This window comes from Thunnus albacares, chromosome 2 (genome assembly GCF_914725855.1).
Source record: "Thunnus albacares chromosome 2, fThuAlb1.1, whole genome shotgun sequence".
Classification (NCBI taxonomy): domain Eukaryota; kingdom Metazoa; phylum Chordata; class Actinopteri; order Scombriformes; family Scombridae; genus Thunnus; species Thunnus albacares.
In genome coordinates, this window is record NC_058107.1 from 21,966,768 (window position 1) to 21,985,341 (window position 18,574).

Sequence of the window (18,574 nt, forward strand, 5' to 3'; positions counted from 1 at the left end):
TGCCTGGCTTGGCAGTGAGGCTCTGCTTGAGTGAACTCTCAAAAGGACAACTGAGGGCTTTGATAGAGTCCATTCATGAGACACACAGAACAAACTGCACACATCCTCACATGTAGTACTTTAACAGACAGTATCACTGTAACAGACACACAACCTGGAAATCTTCTTTTCCCAGGTTGCTCCTTGTGGCTATGCAGGAGGAAATCCATCATTTTGACCCTTATTTTTTCACTTCAGTTTATTTTATTTGGCAGTAAATATGTCTTGCATTTTCATTTTTGCAGGCCTTGGGGTTGCTTTATTTATTTACTTACTCACTGAGGCACATTTATTTATTAGTTTATTTAAATAGTTTAACGGAAGCTAACACACATTACATATTTTGTTTAGGTGTTAAATCTTGGGAAAAAAAGCAACAAAATAATTAAACTGATGATCTAATTATAAAAAACAAACCTGCATTTAAACATTATATTTAGATATTATACATTGCTTAAGTGCAGAGGTAACACAGCAGGCCTATAATGTAGATTCATTCACAGAGCAATACTACATAATTTTAAATCAAGACTTTTATGCTGCATATAAATTAATGGGAAGTTAATGGGAAAATGAATTCTAAGAAATACTTTATGATCACAGTTGTGTAGTAGTACCTGAGCAACATATTTCTCAGTTAATTTGTGAGCTTCAAAACATTTAGAACGTAGCACAGAGCATCACTACTCTCTGCATTGCTTTGGCAAGTGAGGACGGTTTTCTGTCTGTCAGCAGAGAGTTAGTGACACAGTCAGAAATATCCTTCTTAGCTCTGCTAATAACATTCTCGAATGGAATGGGCCCTCCTTGGGGTGCAATAAAAGCTGGGTAATGTGCTGTTTTTGGCTTACACTATAGGGCTGATGCATGCTGAGAGACAGATGCAGGCAAGCATACGTATACAGGTATCTGAGACTCACAGAGGCAAACGTGAATATAGACACCGACAGCACAGAAATGCACACAGAGAACTAAAGGCCACATTCCTCCATGACTTACCTTTTCAGCATGGTAGTCAACATATGAAGGTACAGCCGGGTTTAGTGCACACATTAATGTGTATATACTATATATATATATATATATATATATAAATATATATATGTTATATATATGTTTGTGCGTGTGAGAGAGAGACTGTGCCTTGGATCACTCCATGACATATCCTTGCCATTAATAGGATGATGCATTTCCAGCCCTCAGTAAGAAGTGCCATGTCAATCACAGTTAATCTTAGCTCAACCACGACAGTTATAAATTGACCTTCATTTTCCTGTTTTAACTTCTTCTGTTTTTTGTTTATTTTTGCCTAATGTTTTGCGTTTTAGCATTTTGTGTTTTTACGTGCCTTGATCTGATTCGTTAATGTATACTGTACTTCTACCATCTCCACTACTACCACCGATAAGCTAAAATAATTTTGTGTATAGTGTAATTTACATATTTTCCACTTTTCAAGGCCTGCCCAGTTTTTAAATATATGACAGCCAATCTTATACCCTGAATCAAAAGTAAATTATCGTTCTATCTATCCTGTATCCTTTTTTAACCGTTTTTCAATCAACTTCTTCACACATAGTATCTCATACACGTACAGCCTCTACTGGAGGTTAGGTGGAGGAATGGTGATGGAGGATGCTTCTAAGAAGACCAGAAGGGCCAATATATATCAGTGAAGAGAGAGATGATAGATATCCCACATTCTCTTTACTTAACTCTCTCTGTTTCTCTTTCTCTTCAGAGCTCTCTCATTTCTATTCTTTTTCTTTATCGTGTGCATTTTCCCTCTGACTTTGTCTGTCCCTCTGTCCTTCACTTTCTCTCTCTCTCTGTTATAACAGTGATTTTTCCCTTAACCAGATCTGATTACACTCAGCCCCCTCTTGCGATAACCTTTTACTTCAAATCGACCCAACCTCCTGACCTACCCTGCTTTCGGCTCCTATTTGGATCTACTGTTGTGATTAAAATGCTTCCTGGCAGCTAGAGCTTGCTGAGCAAAGTGTCTTTTCTACTGCACCGTGCAATAGCAATTCAGCATTTCTGTCCTGCGTTCCCATCTCCTCTTCCCACTCATTTTCTTTTTTCCCCATTCCTATTGTCTCCTCCTCTTTTATTTTCTTCTTGCTTTGACTATCATGTGCTTATTATTTCATTCTGTCATGCGTGCTCTCCTACTTTGCCTTTCTTTCCCATATTTCTGCATCTTCAGGCTGTTTTAATAACTGTGGAATTAACACTCCAAGGCAGTAACTAAACACGCAGTTTGTAGCTGGATAATGGCAATCAGTGTCGAGGTTGTAAAAGTGTCAAACACACAATCAGAGATATTAAATCTTGGCGTGATTTGTTGGTCTTTTGGAGCAGGGCACTTTAGCTGAGTTATGAGTGGTGCAGGCAGCTTAATTCAAGTTTATAAAGCAGGTGAGGCAAACACACACACACATTCACACACTCAGTCAGACACGCATAACGTTGCATGCACATACACAGGAGTGAGCGAAACACAGACACATACACACACACATACACACACACACACAAATGTGCATGCAGTGTCAGTTATGCTCTTTGGCCCTGGAGCTATCAGGTCAAGTCTTTCTCCTTCAACGGATTAGCAATATGTCAAGGTCACTCACACATACACACACACACACACACACACACTTGCACAAACACCCAGACACACAAATTTCAGATGATGGCAATTTGTTCTGCCATCTTCCACTGAGACATGTGTGTGCATAGCAATCAGGAGTCCAGGCACTCAGAGGCACAGCAACCCAGGCAGCTACTTGTGTCAACTGGAAAATGTCTGTTACTGAATTTATTATGTTTTGTTTATGATGCAAATGTCTCAGCTGCATGTATTTAGATTTTCCTTCAATCATGGAAAAATTAGACTGAGGAAAACAAGACTCAACAGTGATTTCTTGTGTTAGATTTTAAGCATTGATTAGAACCACACTCTTGTATATTACAACCTCAGATCCAGCCATGTGTAACCCAGTAAATAGAAACAACAGGAGAGAGTTATCCCACCCCTCTGGTATGAAACTTGCTCATCAGCAGCTCATAAGCCCAATTGCTCCAACAACACAACCACAGTGTAAAAGATATTTGACCTTGGCAGTTTCATCAATGCATATGAAAATCAGGACAAATGAACATGGAATTATGAATCAAAAAGTCCATGTTGTGTGTCCCTCTACACTGTCCAAAATACTGTCAGTGGAAAACCCTCAGTTTTTCTCTGGATGACATGGTTTCTGGCTTTGAGAGAGACTTCATGATGGTCACAAACACTGAATAAACATTTTTATAGCAAGAACCCATAGAGTGTGTGTGTGTATGTGTGTGAGAATGTGTATATGTGTGTGTGTGTGTGTGTGTGTGGTTATGATGTCTCACCATCCCATTAAGCCACTGAGCGTTTTCCCAGATGTCAAGAACTGCTTCAGCGTACTCTTTAAGTGTTTAAGTGGTAAGCCACAGTGTTGAATTGGTCACACAAAACTAAAGTCACATTCTAAAGCCCAAGTGTGATATGCACAACATACAGTATATAAATTCATAGTACTCTTTGTAGTTTTATATTAACATATTGAAAATGTATCTATATCTATAATCATATATATTGTTTCAGAGAGAAATAAAGAAACCACTCTCATTTAGGCAGGAGGGATTATCATGTTTAAGCACCCCCGGAGCTGCTGAGGTGTCTCCTGAAACCATATGTACTGTATAGGTCAAAGGTAAAAACAATGAAGGCTTAGCAGAATATAACTACTAGAGGTAGTGGGTAAGCCCTTGAGATTTTTTTTTTGTCCTGAGTCATTTGACAGACCAGGCTCTGGAGGAAACTTTGTGCTCCAGAGTGCTGGTGTTATGTCAGTGAATTGGGTTGTTTACCTTTTCAAAACTTGACTGTGGATGGAAAGACCTTGTCTGATGTCTAGGGTTGATCACAGGTTGTTAAGTGTTGAAATGACAGGGTGGAGAGTTTGGTGAGAGAACTGCTCTGGAGTGGAAAGCGACTCTCTAAAGTCACTTAGAGAAAATGACTCCCTATATAACCACACTGAAAATGACAGCAACATTCAAGGTCAGTCTACTTTCATTTCTTCCATTTCTGATATTTTGGAGCTTTATTGGCATTTGACGACTTGCGTATAAGTGCCCAAAGATAGAAGAGATGCCCGACCGTACACTGCAGTAACACTAAATACTCTATGACCTTAGGATGCACTCGTGTTGTGTTGTCATATAAAAAAAGCAATATATGATGATTTTCATTCTTTTGCATAACTATTCCATGTTTCTTAGGAAAGATATTTTAAAAGCCTAGTGGATGAACTCAAGATTAATGGTCATCAAGCTAAATATTATACACAGCACATAAGAAAGTTATTCAGTAACTAACAAAATCACAGCATCTGATGGCTTTCTTCCACAATTTCCCTGCATTATCACATTGTGATGCAACCAAAATCTCATATTCCAATGTAGGTCATTTCATATTCCGATAATGACACTTATCACAAAATAGTTTCCGGTCCGCCCCCGCACCCCCGTCAGTCCATCTTCTGCACAGATTAAATAACTTTTTCTGGCTTTTTACTCACAAAGTTTTTCTTGCACGTACAGTAACATGAAGAGCGGTCGTAGCTGTCGTCAACTCGAGTACTTCACCTGGTTCACTGTCTGTCTGCTTCGCAGACACACGGAGAACTCAGCTCCGCCCTCGCCGAACCACAGAGAGCAGAGGGAGACTCTCACACTGTGCTGAAATGAAATGAGTGCACATAAATTAGGTAAATAACATAGATAAACATAGTCTCTACTGCGTTTTGCTGTCATTTATGGTCACGCTACTCTCCTCTGCTCTCTGTGTGTCAGTGAGGGCGGAGCTGCGCCCTCTGTGTACACACGGAGGAGAGACAGTAAACCAGGTTAAGTACTCGAGTTCACGACAACTTAACTTGTTACATTAATGTTAGTGCAATAAAAACTATTAATTTTTAAAGTAATTTATTACTTTAATCCATGCAAAAGATGGACAGACTCCAACTGACAAAAAACTATTGCTGTGAAGAGTGTGATTTGCGACACAATGAAATAAACGGAAGAGCATAATATGAAATGATAGATGTTTTGCTATTGTCACATGATATATACCGTCACATTGCACAGGAGCAATTTTTCTTTTTTTCTTTTAATACATGTATTTTAATCACAAATCTATTTACATTTCCTTTTTTTCTAATGTTTCTTAAATATAATCGTACCCTCTTGTGTGTTTTATCATTTTATCATTAAGGTTTTTTTGTTTGTTTGTTTGTTTGGGTTTTTTTTATTTTGTTGGGGGTTTTTTTGAAGCCGGAGGTCTGATTGTTTCCATTGCATGCTATCATGGAGGAAACTGGATGCCCAAATGATTCTCTCTGAGACTAAAGGAGAGTACTTTCCTCTCTCTTTTCTTCCCAAGCATCTCACATTGCTCTTTATTGCTTGAGCAGCTCCACCAGGGGAAACCGTTATGATTTGGCATGGGTAGCATGCAGGCAGAGACACCCATTTTGGATAATTGCTCTGAAATGTGCTTATGCAGAGGTGCCTGAGGCAACAAACTAACCACAAACATAATAACCGTTTTAGTTGAGCAGTGGAAGACAAAGTTTTAGGACAGAGGGGAAGGAGGCAGAGAGAGATGGAGAGGGAGGGAGAGGAGGACGCTGAGAGAGAGGGAAAGATGAGTTTATGCAAGAAGAGGTCATTTTTGAATAGATGCTTACTATACCTTATTGTGTATATGTAAGGGAGTTCACACTGAAGAACACTTTGCAAGTTTGCCCTCTGTACTTTTCAACCCTGCTGTAGTTCTAAAAAGTTGTTTGGTGAGTTTTTCTGTGCTTTTGTTATATTTATGAAGCTGGATAACGTTATCTGCAGTTTGGGAGTAAAGTGGGGTCAGTGATTTGATATAACATAGCCGTCCTTCCCCTCCTGTGCACATATTTCCCTTGGGCACATATTTGCACACATACACAAAAACACACACCTTCAACTGATGTGAGTCCATGGTGCCTTGGTGTCATGAACGCAATGTCATGTTCCCTCTTTCTCTAAAACACACATTCTTGCGCACACAGGCGCTCTGGCTGTCGAACTGGTAAATTTGTGTCTGTGATAGCTTCCTAAGCTTAGCGCTGTGTGTGAGTATGTATGTGTGTGTGTGTGTGTGTGTGTGTGTGTGTGTGTGTGTTTTGTCTGTTCCTCCCCAGAGCAGTTTGCTTTAATCTCCTTTAATTTCATTCTCAATCTTTATGGAAATCAACTCTCACAGCCAACTCCTCATTTCACCATCTCCCTTACTAATTAAGACCAGGAAATTGTTCCTGGAATTGGCTGTCATGAGAGAAGTGCGTCTCATCCCTCAATCACTTCCTCAGTTTTTCCTTGTGACTGCAGTTGTTTTTTGTGCATTTGTGATTACGTGTCTGTTTGTCTGTCCCACTGTGCGAGTATCTGTTCACGGTTGATCTGCGTGTCTGTGTTGTAGCTGCTGTTTTGTCTCAGTCTCCTGTGTATTTTGCTCCTCCCTGTGACTGTATCTTTCTATCTCTCTGTCGTTCTCTCTTTGTCTTTCAGTATTTGTCCATGCATGTACGTGTGTCTCTGTATTTTGTGGGTAGCCATGTGGTGGATTTAGGGCTAAAGCTTTGGGTGATTACTCCCATAATAAACCATCATGCTCTGTTCAGGCTGTCATCCCCCACAGGGATTGATTATGAAGTTATCATTCTGCCTCAGCAATGCTCTGTGTCCTCGCATAACTCCCTTAGGCAATATAGCTCTACACACAGGATCTGATAATGAGCAGTGTTATATTGTATGCAATTTAGGTGAGAAGTTCTTCTAGAGAATTTTGGAAATCTTAAAGGCTTTGTCGAGGGTGTATCTCTAGAAAGCAGACAACATGATAACCTCTAATGCTTTTTTCACACAAATGGATTAAGAAGTGACAGGCTGTCTGTTACCTCTTATGAGTCTGTAGCTTATTTTCTGGTTTTCAACTTGAGTACAGTGTAGCTTCTAGATTTACATTATATTTACCTTGCAATCTATGTTACTGAAACAATATACAACAATGACACACAAGCTGGCAAGAGTTATCAACATTGCACTGACTGACGTTTTAAGTATCTAGAAATTAAGCAACTTGCTGAATACCAGAAAATTACCTTTTAGAATTAACTTTATGTGTCATTTGTCCTTTGTTTTGTACTTCACATCTCACTTTAATACACAATATTAGCATGTCTGAATTCCCTGCTGTTCATCATCAAAATATACAAGACACCCAATATACATACGACAGATGTATTATGTGCAAAAAGTCAGATGCCTGCAGTGTATACAGGCAAAACTACATGCCAGTCTATGGCAGTATAAGATAAGTAAGTTCTGTATCATTTATCAGCCACTCAGAGATTTTACACACTTGTTTTTGATTTTTTTTTCTTTTTTTGTAACTATGTTATCTATTTTCCAAACAAAACCATCAGTGTTCCGCCACTATCAGCTGTCCCAAAGTCATACGTTGAAACTGTAAACACAATGTTAAACTTGCAAATTGTTGATCATAGAGCCTGATAAATAGGGGTGTAATGGTACACAAAATCCACAGTTCAGTGTGTACCTCAGTTTTGGGGTCATGGTTTGGTACAATTTTGGTACAGCAGAAAAAAAAAGAAATGTATTAAATAACATTTTGGTCTTTTATTTAAAAAAAAATGTAAACATCCAACAATGGCTCATTGGCCATAACTGTTACTGAAACAGTTTAGTTTTGCTGCAGTGAAAAAAGAAAACAACCTTTATGTTTCCTGCAAGGAGTCAGGACAGCTGCTGACAGCTGTTTTATGCTGATTTATGGTCCAACTGTATATAAAGTAGTCCACCTCCAGCAGCTACAACAGTAACATGCTGCTATATCTATATAAATCTATCTATCTATCTATCCATCTCTCTCTCTCTCTCTCTCTCTCTCTCTCTCTCTCTCTCTCTCTCTCTCTCTATATATATATATATATATATATATATATATATATATATATATATATATATATATATATATATATAAAATTTAAATGGAAAAATTTAAAGCCATGTTAAGCATCCATGTAACTGAGAATTGCAACCGCCTTATTTAAGCTGGATTTAGTCTCTTCCTTGTGTGTTTGATGTTTGTATTCCCTATCAGTTGTGTTTTATTTCTACTTAAACTGTAACTGATGTGTTGTTTTGGCCAAGTCTCCCTTAGAAAATAGATTTCAATTTCAAGGGACTTCTTGGTTAGATAAAGGTTAAATGAAAAAATATCAGTCAGAGGGACCAAACCATTACTTTTACTTTCATACTTTTTAACTACATTTTTCCTTCTCAGAACTGGTTCTTACTCAGTGCTGTCTGACCACCTCAGAAATCAAATGTGTTTATCGTTGTTCTGAATGGCTTCACTCAAAGGCGGAGTGAAAAGCTGACCGTTACAGAGAGGGGAGGGGGACGGGGAGATGCGGTATCGTTTCTCTATGGAGATAACAGACCTTATTTTAATAATAGTGTTGCACTTGGTCAGTGTTATGGGTCTCTCATTTGTCATTCTGACAGCAGTGACACTACAGGGTAACCAGGGTAACTAGGCTACCTTGGCTAAGCCAGCTAGCATGCATTCATGAGCATGCTATAGCTAAGCAGAGCGCTGCCACAATGTTCTGGGTGGGACTTGCGCTCTAGACTTATTGTTCTACACGTCAGACTAAGTGTATTATTGAAGTATGCTGACAACTGTTTGGGTCACAGAGTGTATTATTCATACGACTGCACGCACCTAAGAGTAATGTCTGTACTGTGATGGTTCGGGAAGAATACACATACTGTTACACCCCTACTGATAAATGTTTGCGCTATTCATTGTACAGCCATAAATAAACAATAACAGAGCTGTCTCACCTTTCAACAAGCATTTTCTCCTCACCAATTTCTGCACAAAACTATCCATGACCTCATTAAAATCCAAGATCACTTACCACATCACTACATGCAAATAACTAATTATGCACTCTAAGGCTAAATGGGATGTTTCCTTCTTGGGATATTAAACATTGTCCACACATTACTTTTTGCGATTTGTGTGGTTTAAGGCACAAAAAACATTTCCTCATGTTGATGTCTTTATAAGCTCTCAGGAAATCTGTCTATTCACTATGACTGGTTTCCCTTTTGCTTCCCCAGTCTTTGAGTCCGTATGTGTGACCACAGAGGGGAGTGACTCATGATCACAAATCCAAACTATTAATAAGCAATAAAACCAGCATGTGTGAATTATATCTTATTGGTTGGATTCAAAGTTCTAATAGTATGGCGAGCCAGACACTATCTCTCCCCTTGTCTTTGTGAATAAGATTGAGATCTTGATAAAAGAGATGTAATCAAAGCTAGATTGATGGCTGCCAGGTTTGATGGATTACTGGTTGGTTTTGAGAGTGATAAGGCAGATTAATAGAGATGATACAAGGGGGACTCACAGACATGTGCTTCTATTGAATGGTTTGATATAGAGTGTGGTGGACATGAAAAGTACTTTAATGGGTAAAGACCAAGCAGGTGGTTTTGGTATTACGAAAGAGTAAGGTGGTCTTGGTGTGTGCTGCCAACTTCTCCCTCCTTCCTCCTCTCTTTCTGCCTCTCATCTTTCAATTCCCCACCTGCTGTCCTGACTTCTACCTTCCCTACCCCCATCCCATTTTACCTCTCCTTCTCTTTCACTCTGCCACCATCTATGTCTGCTAGCCACTGTAAGGTGACTGTCCTGATGAAATACCCAGAGAGGGACTTGGAGTCAACCAGTTCAGCATTAAAAAATGTTCTGTCTTGTGTGTGTGAGCGTGTGTGTGTCCACAAATGGTGTACCACAGCTGATGGATAAGGTGATTAAGAGTACACCTGGGAACCAGAAGAGTAAAAGGACACAAGGACAACACACATGCACACACACAGTGTGCCCTCCTATGAAAGTCTTCTGTATGGTTTTAAAAACTGAAGGATAGAGGATAGAGGATTTGTCTTCCATAGCTGCAGCCATACCCCACAAACTAACAAAGTGACTCTCAAACTCTTCAAAGTGAAAAAGTTCTTCATTGAACATATTTGGCAGATTAAATCAAACTATCCCAAAGGTGGTATCAGTAAATTACTGTTGTTAATTCTGCCGTATCAACAAACCTCTGGCTATCACTTTAAAATACACACATCACTTTCTATCTGCTGGTATATAGCAAGTGTAATTCACCATCATTACTTGCTGACATTATTTAAATTGATATGACAGTTAATCATCCAGTTACAAATCTTGCTCTCACATTCATGCATAAATATAAACACGTACTACATGAATGTCCACACATACCGATGCACACGTGTCCGCAAACAAATATTTGTAGTAATGCATATGTGCACACATGCTGACATAAGTATGCATGTAGAAATCAACACCGCATGTTTTTTTTTTCACCCCTTGATAGATATATTGCTATATATATTTGTGTATTTAGGTCAGTTTGTGTACTTGGCAGATCTTCATTTGGTCTTGCAGATACACTTCAAAGGTAGTTACAGAATTTTAATGAGAAAAATGGCAGTTTTGCAGATTATTTTATGTCTAAACCTTATTTACTCTTAATAGTTAGGAGAAATCAGATCATAAACCATTGAGATTCACCCAAAAGACTGGATGAAAAAGAAAGTGCTTTCCTCTTTCTTCACTCCATCCTCACCATATGTTCTTATTTAGAAATCCATCAGACCTTCTGATCAGCAGCATAAATAAAGTCACCTGCTAGGTCCCGCAACACTGCCCTCCCTCTCAAGTTACAGTTTGTTTTATGGCCTTTTTTCAGTGGCAGGCTAATTGTTTTAACATTTGTTGAGCTCAGCTGCCAATATAGGGATACATACATATACTGTATGGTAGCAGAGTGGGGAGGTGAAGAGAAAAGAAATGTGTTATATTTTTAACTCATTCCAATAGGTGGAATCAATCAAACTAGTGAAGGACAAAGTTATAGAACATTACAGTGTCAGAGGTAGCACCAGACAGAGAGAGATTTGCAGAAAAAAATGTAGCAACTCACTCAGAAAGAGTTGCACAGGCAAGACAAGAAGACTCAACATAAAAAGCTGAAGAGCCGTTGTCCTTTTTTATCTCTCAATGAATAAAATTCAAGCTTTTGTGTAGGACTATGCGGAGAGGTGTGGCAGTAAGAGAAACATAAAAAAAATGATTCAGAGTAAAGATCACAATTAAACAAAACTGTCCTTCCAGCCATCCATTCATCCATCCACCCACAGAGGTTTTTGTATTTTCATTCATATTCTTTAACGCCTTCTCTGTCATCATCTACATTGTTTCTCTCTCTTCTGTTGTCGTAATTTAAAGGTCGGACTAATTGTCTATAAGTCAGCTACTGTGAGCATTTTTTCCCCTAAAAATGAAAACAGCTGAACCCTCTGTGAAACGTTTTGTGAAAGAAATGTCAGTGCATTCCATGCTGCTTTGTAATGCTGTCATTTATCACAGCATGTGGACCATTAGTGTGAATCATTTATTGTCTTTGGCCTGCTTGAGATCCCCAATCTCTGGCAAGTCTATATGGAATGAAAGCGAGGTTAAATATTGTGCATAGTGATTGAGAGGCAAGCATGCAACAAAGCAGCCTATGTTTAGTGTGTGAAGCGGCTAAAGCACTTAAAAGCATTATTAATAGTGTGTGTGGAACTGTTGTAGCTACATTGTTAAAATGCAAACGATGTGTGTGTGTGTGCAACCCTACGTAGGCATTAGTTGAAACTAAGAATATACAGCTAAGTGTTTTTCCTTGTTGTGTACATTTCTAAACTGACAGGAGAGTGGGAGAAGTCAGCATACACATGGCTGACTTTAACCACCAACTCCATAATTACTGTGTCATTGTTGCCACTGAAATGAGGTAATGACCACAGTTCACAATGACATGGAACCATCTCCAAAATGGTCTCTCTGACTACAGAATCACAGGATGTTTGCAAAATGGCCACCCACATACGTCTGCTATGCACTGCGATTTTTTAAACTTTTGATAAGATGACTGGTGTTGCTGCATAACATCCTGCTCAGAGATTAAATAACCTTAAACCAATATGAACACATTTTGTTAAACACTTAAAATTCAAGCATTCGGCTTTAGTTGACCAATTTTTGTCAGTGAGTTAGTGCTTTCCACCCTAACCAGTGTGTGTGATGGTAGCTTTTTCAGTTTCTACCTAAGCAAAGTTTTCACTGTTGCATCATAATTGCATCATTTATGAAATCTGTGTGTTATCCAGTATCATTATGTGTGTGTGTGTGTGTGTGTGTGTACAGTATGGAAGTATCAGTATTTTTAAAGAAAATGTGTTATCAAAGAAGCAAAAGAATGCAAAGTTTGTCATATGCTCTCTGTTTCATGTAATAAGTTGTTCTTTTGTTAATCATTAAGTTTCCTGTCTCTTTGCCTGTCTCCACAGATCTGAAGAAGTCATTTGAACAGGAACCCCTTGGGAAGGAAGTATCTCTGGAGCAGGAAGTGCTGTTACAGTGTCGTCCTCCGGAGGGCATACCAGCTGCTGAGGTATGTGCATCGTTACGGTCAACCTGAGTTGAATACGAAACGAGATGTGAGGCAAGATGAGAGGTTAAGAGAAGCCTCTGCTAAAACGGAGTGAGGGAGTGACTGAAGAGATGGGATAGTAGAGTAAAGACAGCAAAGAATGTCAAAAGATGTAAAAATAGAAATCATCAAGTGAAAGTGCCAAAGAAAAGTCAGCTATTACAGATGTGACACTTTTTGAAATTGCCTGGAAGTGTGACTGACAGACAGCAGAGCAGAGTGGTTTGATCGGTGTGTGCACTCTTTTCCAGTATGCTGTCAGAGGTTGGAGGGTGTGCTGTATGGAAAAAGCGTCCCGACCATTTTGATAAATTTGGTTAAATAGCCCCTTTTATTGCTATTATGCCTAAAGCCAAAACTAATACGTCTCAAAAGTTCCAACAGGAATCTTGCTAAATGTCCATCTATGTAAACGAAATAAACAATGAATTGAATAAAAACGTAATAACGGACATATTGTCAGAATTACGAGGCACGGTTTCACATTCAACATTCATGTTGAACTGTCACAGGGAGAAACAGCCCGAATCCTGTTTTGAGTGACAGTTGCTTTTAAAAGCCCTGCTGCAACGAGGTAACACTGATCCAAAGATCCAAAGTTTAAACTTACACTTAAATGTCCCTAGAGAGCCAATTTGAGTTGCAGCACAAGTTAGAAAATCTCACTGACTACAGAGGTTTTAGCCTATATTACTGTAATATTTTACATTTTCACTGCTGACTCTCCAACTGCACCTGTGCCATCCAACTCATAACTAGGATAATTCATGAAAGGAATTGTTCACTTGAAAAATACTGCCATGTTCCTTTTTCCTCCGCAGAGTGTAGAGTATAATCAGTACATCATTCATATTGGCCATTTAAGCCGTTACTTTGGTGTCGTGCCCAAGGATACTTTGATAAGCAAGCCAGACTTTATGAGCGAGTTTATGAGAGTCAGAGGTTCCTGGCTATGCTAGCAATTTGAACAGGTGTGGCTTTCAAGTATATAAGCACTGTGGTAAACACATGCATAGTCACACTATCACAACATAGCACTCCTAATATATAAGTACATTGTCAGCACATCAACAATTTATTCGCTCATCAAATGTGTCACACAGTAAACATCCACTTTGGAAGAGCCATCCATGTCACCTCCACTCCCGGAGGACTTTAACTACAGTGAAGAATGTCATTTACAATTCAGACTGTTCTTTACTTCCCTGGTTTCATCTGGCTGCGTTCCCACCTGAATGGATGAAAAGACATAATTTCATTTAGTCGGTCACTTGGGAAGAGCAGTATAGCACTTGGAGAGGTCTGCGCTACCGGATAAGGAGTCTCTGAATCAGGTTTTGCTCCTCAGGGTTTGATAGTCATTTTCAATTGCACCTAAGTACACAGCTCCCCTGAGAGAGAGGGGGAGAGAGAAACTGAAGGATAGGGGGTGAAGGAGGTGCTCAGACAGACCAGCATACAAAGTCAGAGAGAGAGAGAGTGTAGGGGGAAAGGCAAAGATGAAGGTGGGGCAGAAGGAGAAAAAGAATGAGACAGAATGAGGACTGGTAGGAAATAACAGAGTGATCTTTTCCTGCTCTGTTTTTCTAGCCCCCAAGTCTTTCACTTCTAGAAATCTCTAATTCATCTTCTGAGGGAAATCAAGCGAATAAATGGGTTCAATTGTGACATCGGTTTAACGTAGGAACGGCAGAGACCTTCACACACAAATACGGTGGCTCTTTTTCCCTCATTTTGTGTCTTTCTCCACCACACACTCACGTACGCACATGCAACTCATGCTTCTTAATCTTGGAGACAAATCTCTAACTAATGACTCATTACTACTAACATTATCTGCTTTCTTACCGCATTTTGACACCTGTTTGAATACAACACATTCATACACACAACCACAAAGGGATATGCCACATGCACACATACATGGACACCCAGAGCTATTTTCTGAGTGTGTTCAATTTGCTACCTTTTCCATTCCTTTCTCCTGTCATAATGGGATCTCAGGGCAAATGGATTGGTCTGTCTCCCCTGTCTGCTGAAGCTGATTAGAGGGATTTAGGTCTAAAACCTGCTGATGACCTCAGGTTGTAGCCCTCGCTTTCTTTTTTTTTTATCTCTTCTGACTTTCTATTTCTCTTTGTTCTTATCATGCCCATTCTCCTTTCCATTCACATGCTCTGTTTCCTTTTTTCCTCTTTCTCTTGCTTGCTCTCTCCTCCACACACATGCATACAACTTTTTTTTTTTGACTGACAGCTCTCGTTTTGGTGTCCTATGACCTCTCTAAAAACGATCTAATATTAGTGGTTGAGGTTGCTGTGTCGACCAGTTGACGACTGTTGTAAAGTTGTCAATGTGATGTGGTTGGTTCCCTGATATGTGATACCCACATAGTAATGCCCAGCTGGCATCACGTGGCTGTCAGCATGCCGTACCAAAGCCTTGAGTCCTTACGCACACACACATGTTCACATTTAAATTCATATTCACACAGCATCTGTATACATGCCAACATATGCACTGAGATGGGTGTACATTTACACTGATACACATGCAGATCCAGCTGTTAAGAAATGCACAAATGTACACATGCATACACACTCTTAAGCATGACAAGTCGTACACTAAGGGACAGATTATCCAGGGATCTTTTTTATCTGCTGCACAACTGTTAGCCTTGAGAGGTCAGGGTCAAACCAATCCGAGATTGCAGAGAAATGTGTTCACCAATCAATGCTCCATTATTTCCTTTTCACTTTCCCCTGGCAGTACAGCTCTTGTCATCAGTCAGTCTCCTCTTGCGTGTTTTCTTTCTCTCTTTCAATCTAAAGCTCCTGAGAGACACAATTTTAGGCATTGTGAAATCCTTGAGAAACATCTAAATCTCTTTAGACTGTGATAGAAAGCCTTTAAAAGCTGATGGAAAGCTATTGTATTCAGCAGGGAGGGTTCAGTAGTTCAACAGGAAAGGCTTTATGGACACAGACGGTGAATTCAGAGAACTTGCAACAAGTGCAGCACTCTCTTCACTTTTGATGAAAAAATACTCCCAGTTTGATTAAATTTAGTTTGGTTTGGTTTACTGTAAACATTTTATATTTATGAAGCACCTCTCTCGCTCAGGGTCATCCAAACAGTCAAGATTCTGGTTTAGATATAAAGAGTCACTAATCAAAGTTTCTTTAGAAACTCCACTTAAACTAAGTAGCTTTGTGAAATACAGATGTGGACCAGAGTCCACCTGACTGTATATTTTCCTTGCAAATGTTTCAAGGTTCATTAGGCAGCAGAATGAGGCAGCAGTTTGACAACAAGAATATATTTTATGTTGAAACCCAAAGAGTAGGAGTGACCCCAAAGGCCAGACTGCACATAGCAGGTGGTGTTATGGATTTGTATGTGTGGGTGTCTATGTGAATATTTGTGTGTGTGCCTGTCTGTGTCTGTCTCTGTGTGTGAGTGATTACCCCAGCTGCAGTGAAATAAACACATCAGTGTGTGGTGACAGGCCTTCCACGTGTCTATCCCTAACACACACACACACACTCACACATACACGCATATAAACACACACAGTGTCAGACAGTAACTGGATATGTGTCTGGAGCCTGGTCAAGATCCTGTCACATTCTTGACCACTCAATCCACACCCTAGATTAGTGCAAGTTATTCACTTGGATAATGGATTTTGATCAACATGTACACCGTCTGTCTAAGTGTAATTGTTCGCATCAGAAGATAAATTATATATGAAAGTCACGTACTTTCGGCGTTTTGTTTGAAGAAGTTTATGTAATTTTTTTTTTTATATTTTCATCACAATGAATTCACAATATATCATTCTTATATGTACCATGGTGGCATAGAGAGATGTCCTTGAGCAAGACGTACATTCAGCTGTCAGCTTCAAGGTTGCTGTTATGTAGCTGACCACAGCCAGCAATCGAAAAAAAGGAGTTTTACCTACAGGCACACTTCACACGTACACACGTATACATTTGATCTCTAACCTCCTTGATAGTTACTGTTGATGTAATTTTTTGTAATTGACTTTCTTTGTTAACCACTAGGAATTAGAGTGTGAATGTGTGTGTGTGTATGGGTGTGCCTCTGTGTGCGTGAATGACTCTTTGTAATGCAAATCACAGCAGACTTTTCTGTCAGAAGGGATCAGTGGCATGGTGTGATGTGGGCAAAACGCTAACGGCTACCTTGCTCTCACACTCATACAGTATACTGTACACAGTCAAACACACACACACACACACACACACACACACACACACACACACACACACACACACACACACACACACACACACACACAGTACATTTCAGTCCCTGCAGTCACCATTGTTAATGTGTCATATGATGACGTTTACTAGCAGAATCTATCTGGAGGTTATAACATTGGTGCTGGTGGAGTGCTTTAAATGGACAGTGAAGGTGACAGTGTGAATTAAACTGTCTAACAAATAAGAAATGCTCTCTTACTCTCTCCAGAGATAAAGCAGATCTATTGAATTCCTTTAGCTTTAAAACCCTTTTAGATCCCACGAGAGCTCAATGTTCTGTGCTTCTGTCTTTAAAAATAATAAACTATTCACAAGTTCTGAATATATCCAAAACATGTATTTAGCCAGAACATGCTATCAGTAAGGGTTAGGGTTAGTTCCAAATTCCATCTATAAATAAATAATATCTATAAAAATTCCATCTATAAACCATTTTAATAAGAAATGGTTTATATTTAATAAAGCACTGGATTTTTCCTTATAGCTTTACAAAGTGGTGTGTCTGCTGCACCAGAAGAATTTAAGTCATTTTTATCCTGGCCGTTCTCTAAAGGAACACTTGTGTATATGTTTTTGTACCTGTGTGAGTGTGTTGGTGTGTATATGTGCTTCTGTGCACAAAAAACAATTTATGTAATGCTGCTTCCCCAATAGATCCTTACCTTAATCCTCTTTGAGCTAGCATAGTAAGCCCCACGGTTCATCTCCCATCACATTTTACCTTGATCCTCAACCTCTGTCAGAAATCATCACCGTAATCCACAGATTAGTCAGCAATCTCTTTTTTTTTATTCTGACTGCCTAGGTGAATTATTGAAATGGTGTTAAGATTATTAAAATGCTGTTGTGATGGTCTATCATTGCAGAGTAATTTACAAATGGGCCAGCTGAGGAAGAGCAGCTTTTGCATTGTGTGCTCTGATATTTTGGTGGTTAATGTATTGTGGTAGGATGTCAGGGATGTAGAGAAGGATTATGATCATTATCTAACGATGTGTGTTCACCGACCTAAGTGGTCACACACAGATGCACGCACATGTTTGCACACATACAACTCCTATACAGTATCCTTTATCTCTCCATTTCCTTTTTTAAAATCAAATTTCAGGCTTTTTATTAATATCTTACACTGCACTGGAACTTTTACTCTCCTGTTTTATCTCTTATTCTATTTTATCTTATTTTTATTTCCAATTTAACACATTTTTATTGTATTAAATGCCTTTTTATATTGCCTTGTGTTGCTTTTACATTCTATCTTGATGCCTTTCATGTTTTATGTAAAGCACTTTGATTTGCCTTGTTGTTGAGATGCGCCTTGCCTTGCCTTGCTTTCACACAGTGTATACCAGTGCAGTCTTTTATAACCACTTTGTATTTTCAAAAGGGTAGTGTCACACTTCAAAAAATGATACATTTAGAATTATACATCTAGTGTTAGCTGTAATTTTAGGAGCCTTGGGAGGCTGCCCATCCAGTGATAAGCCATGT

The 18,574-nt window shown here is 39.1% G+C and overlaps 1 protein-coding gene across 3 annotated transcripts in view; it reads left to right on the forward strand.

The window, feature by feature from the left end:
• Positions 1–18,574, forward strand: part of unc5ca (unc-5 netrin receptor Ca) — a 213,366-nt gene that overhangs the window by 113,984 nt on the left and 80,808 nt on the right. For all 3 annotated transcript variants that reach the window (XM_044373067.1, XM_044373084.1, XM_044373075.1), the window contains exon 4: positions 12,646–12,749. In XM_044373067.1, the coding sequence (XP_044229002.1) occupies positions 12,646–12,749 (104 nt within the window). The remainder of the gene's footprint in view (positions 1–12,645; positions 12,750–18,574) is intronic.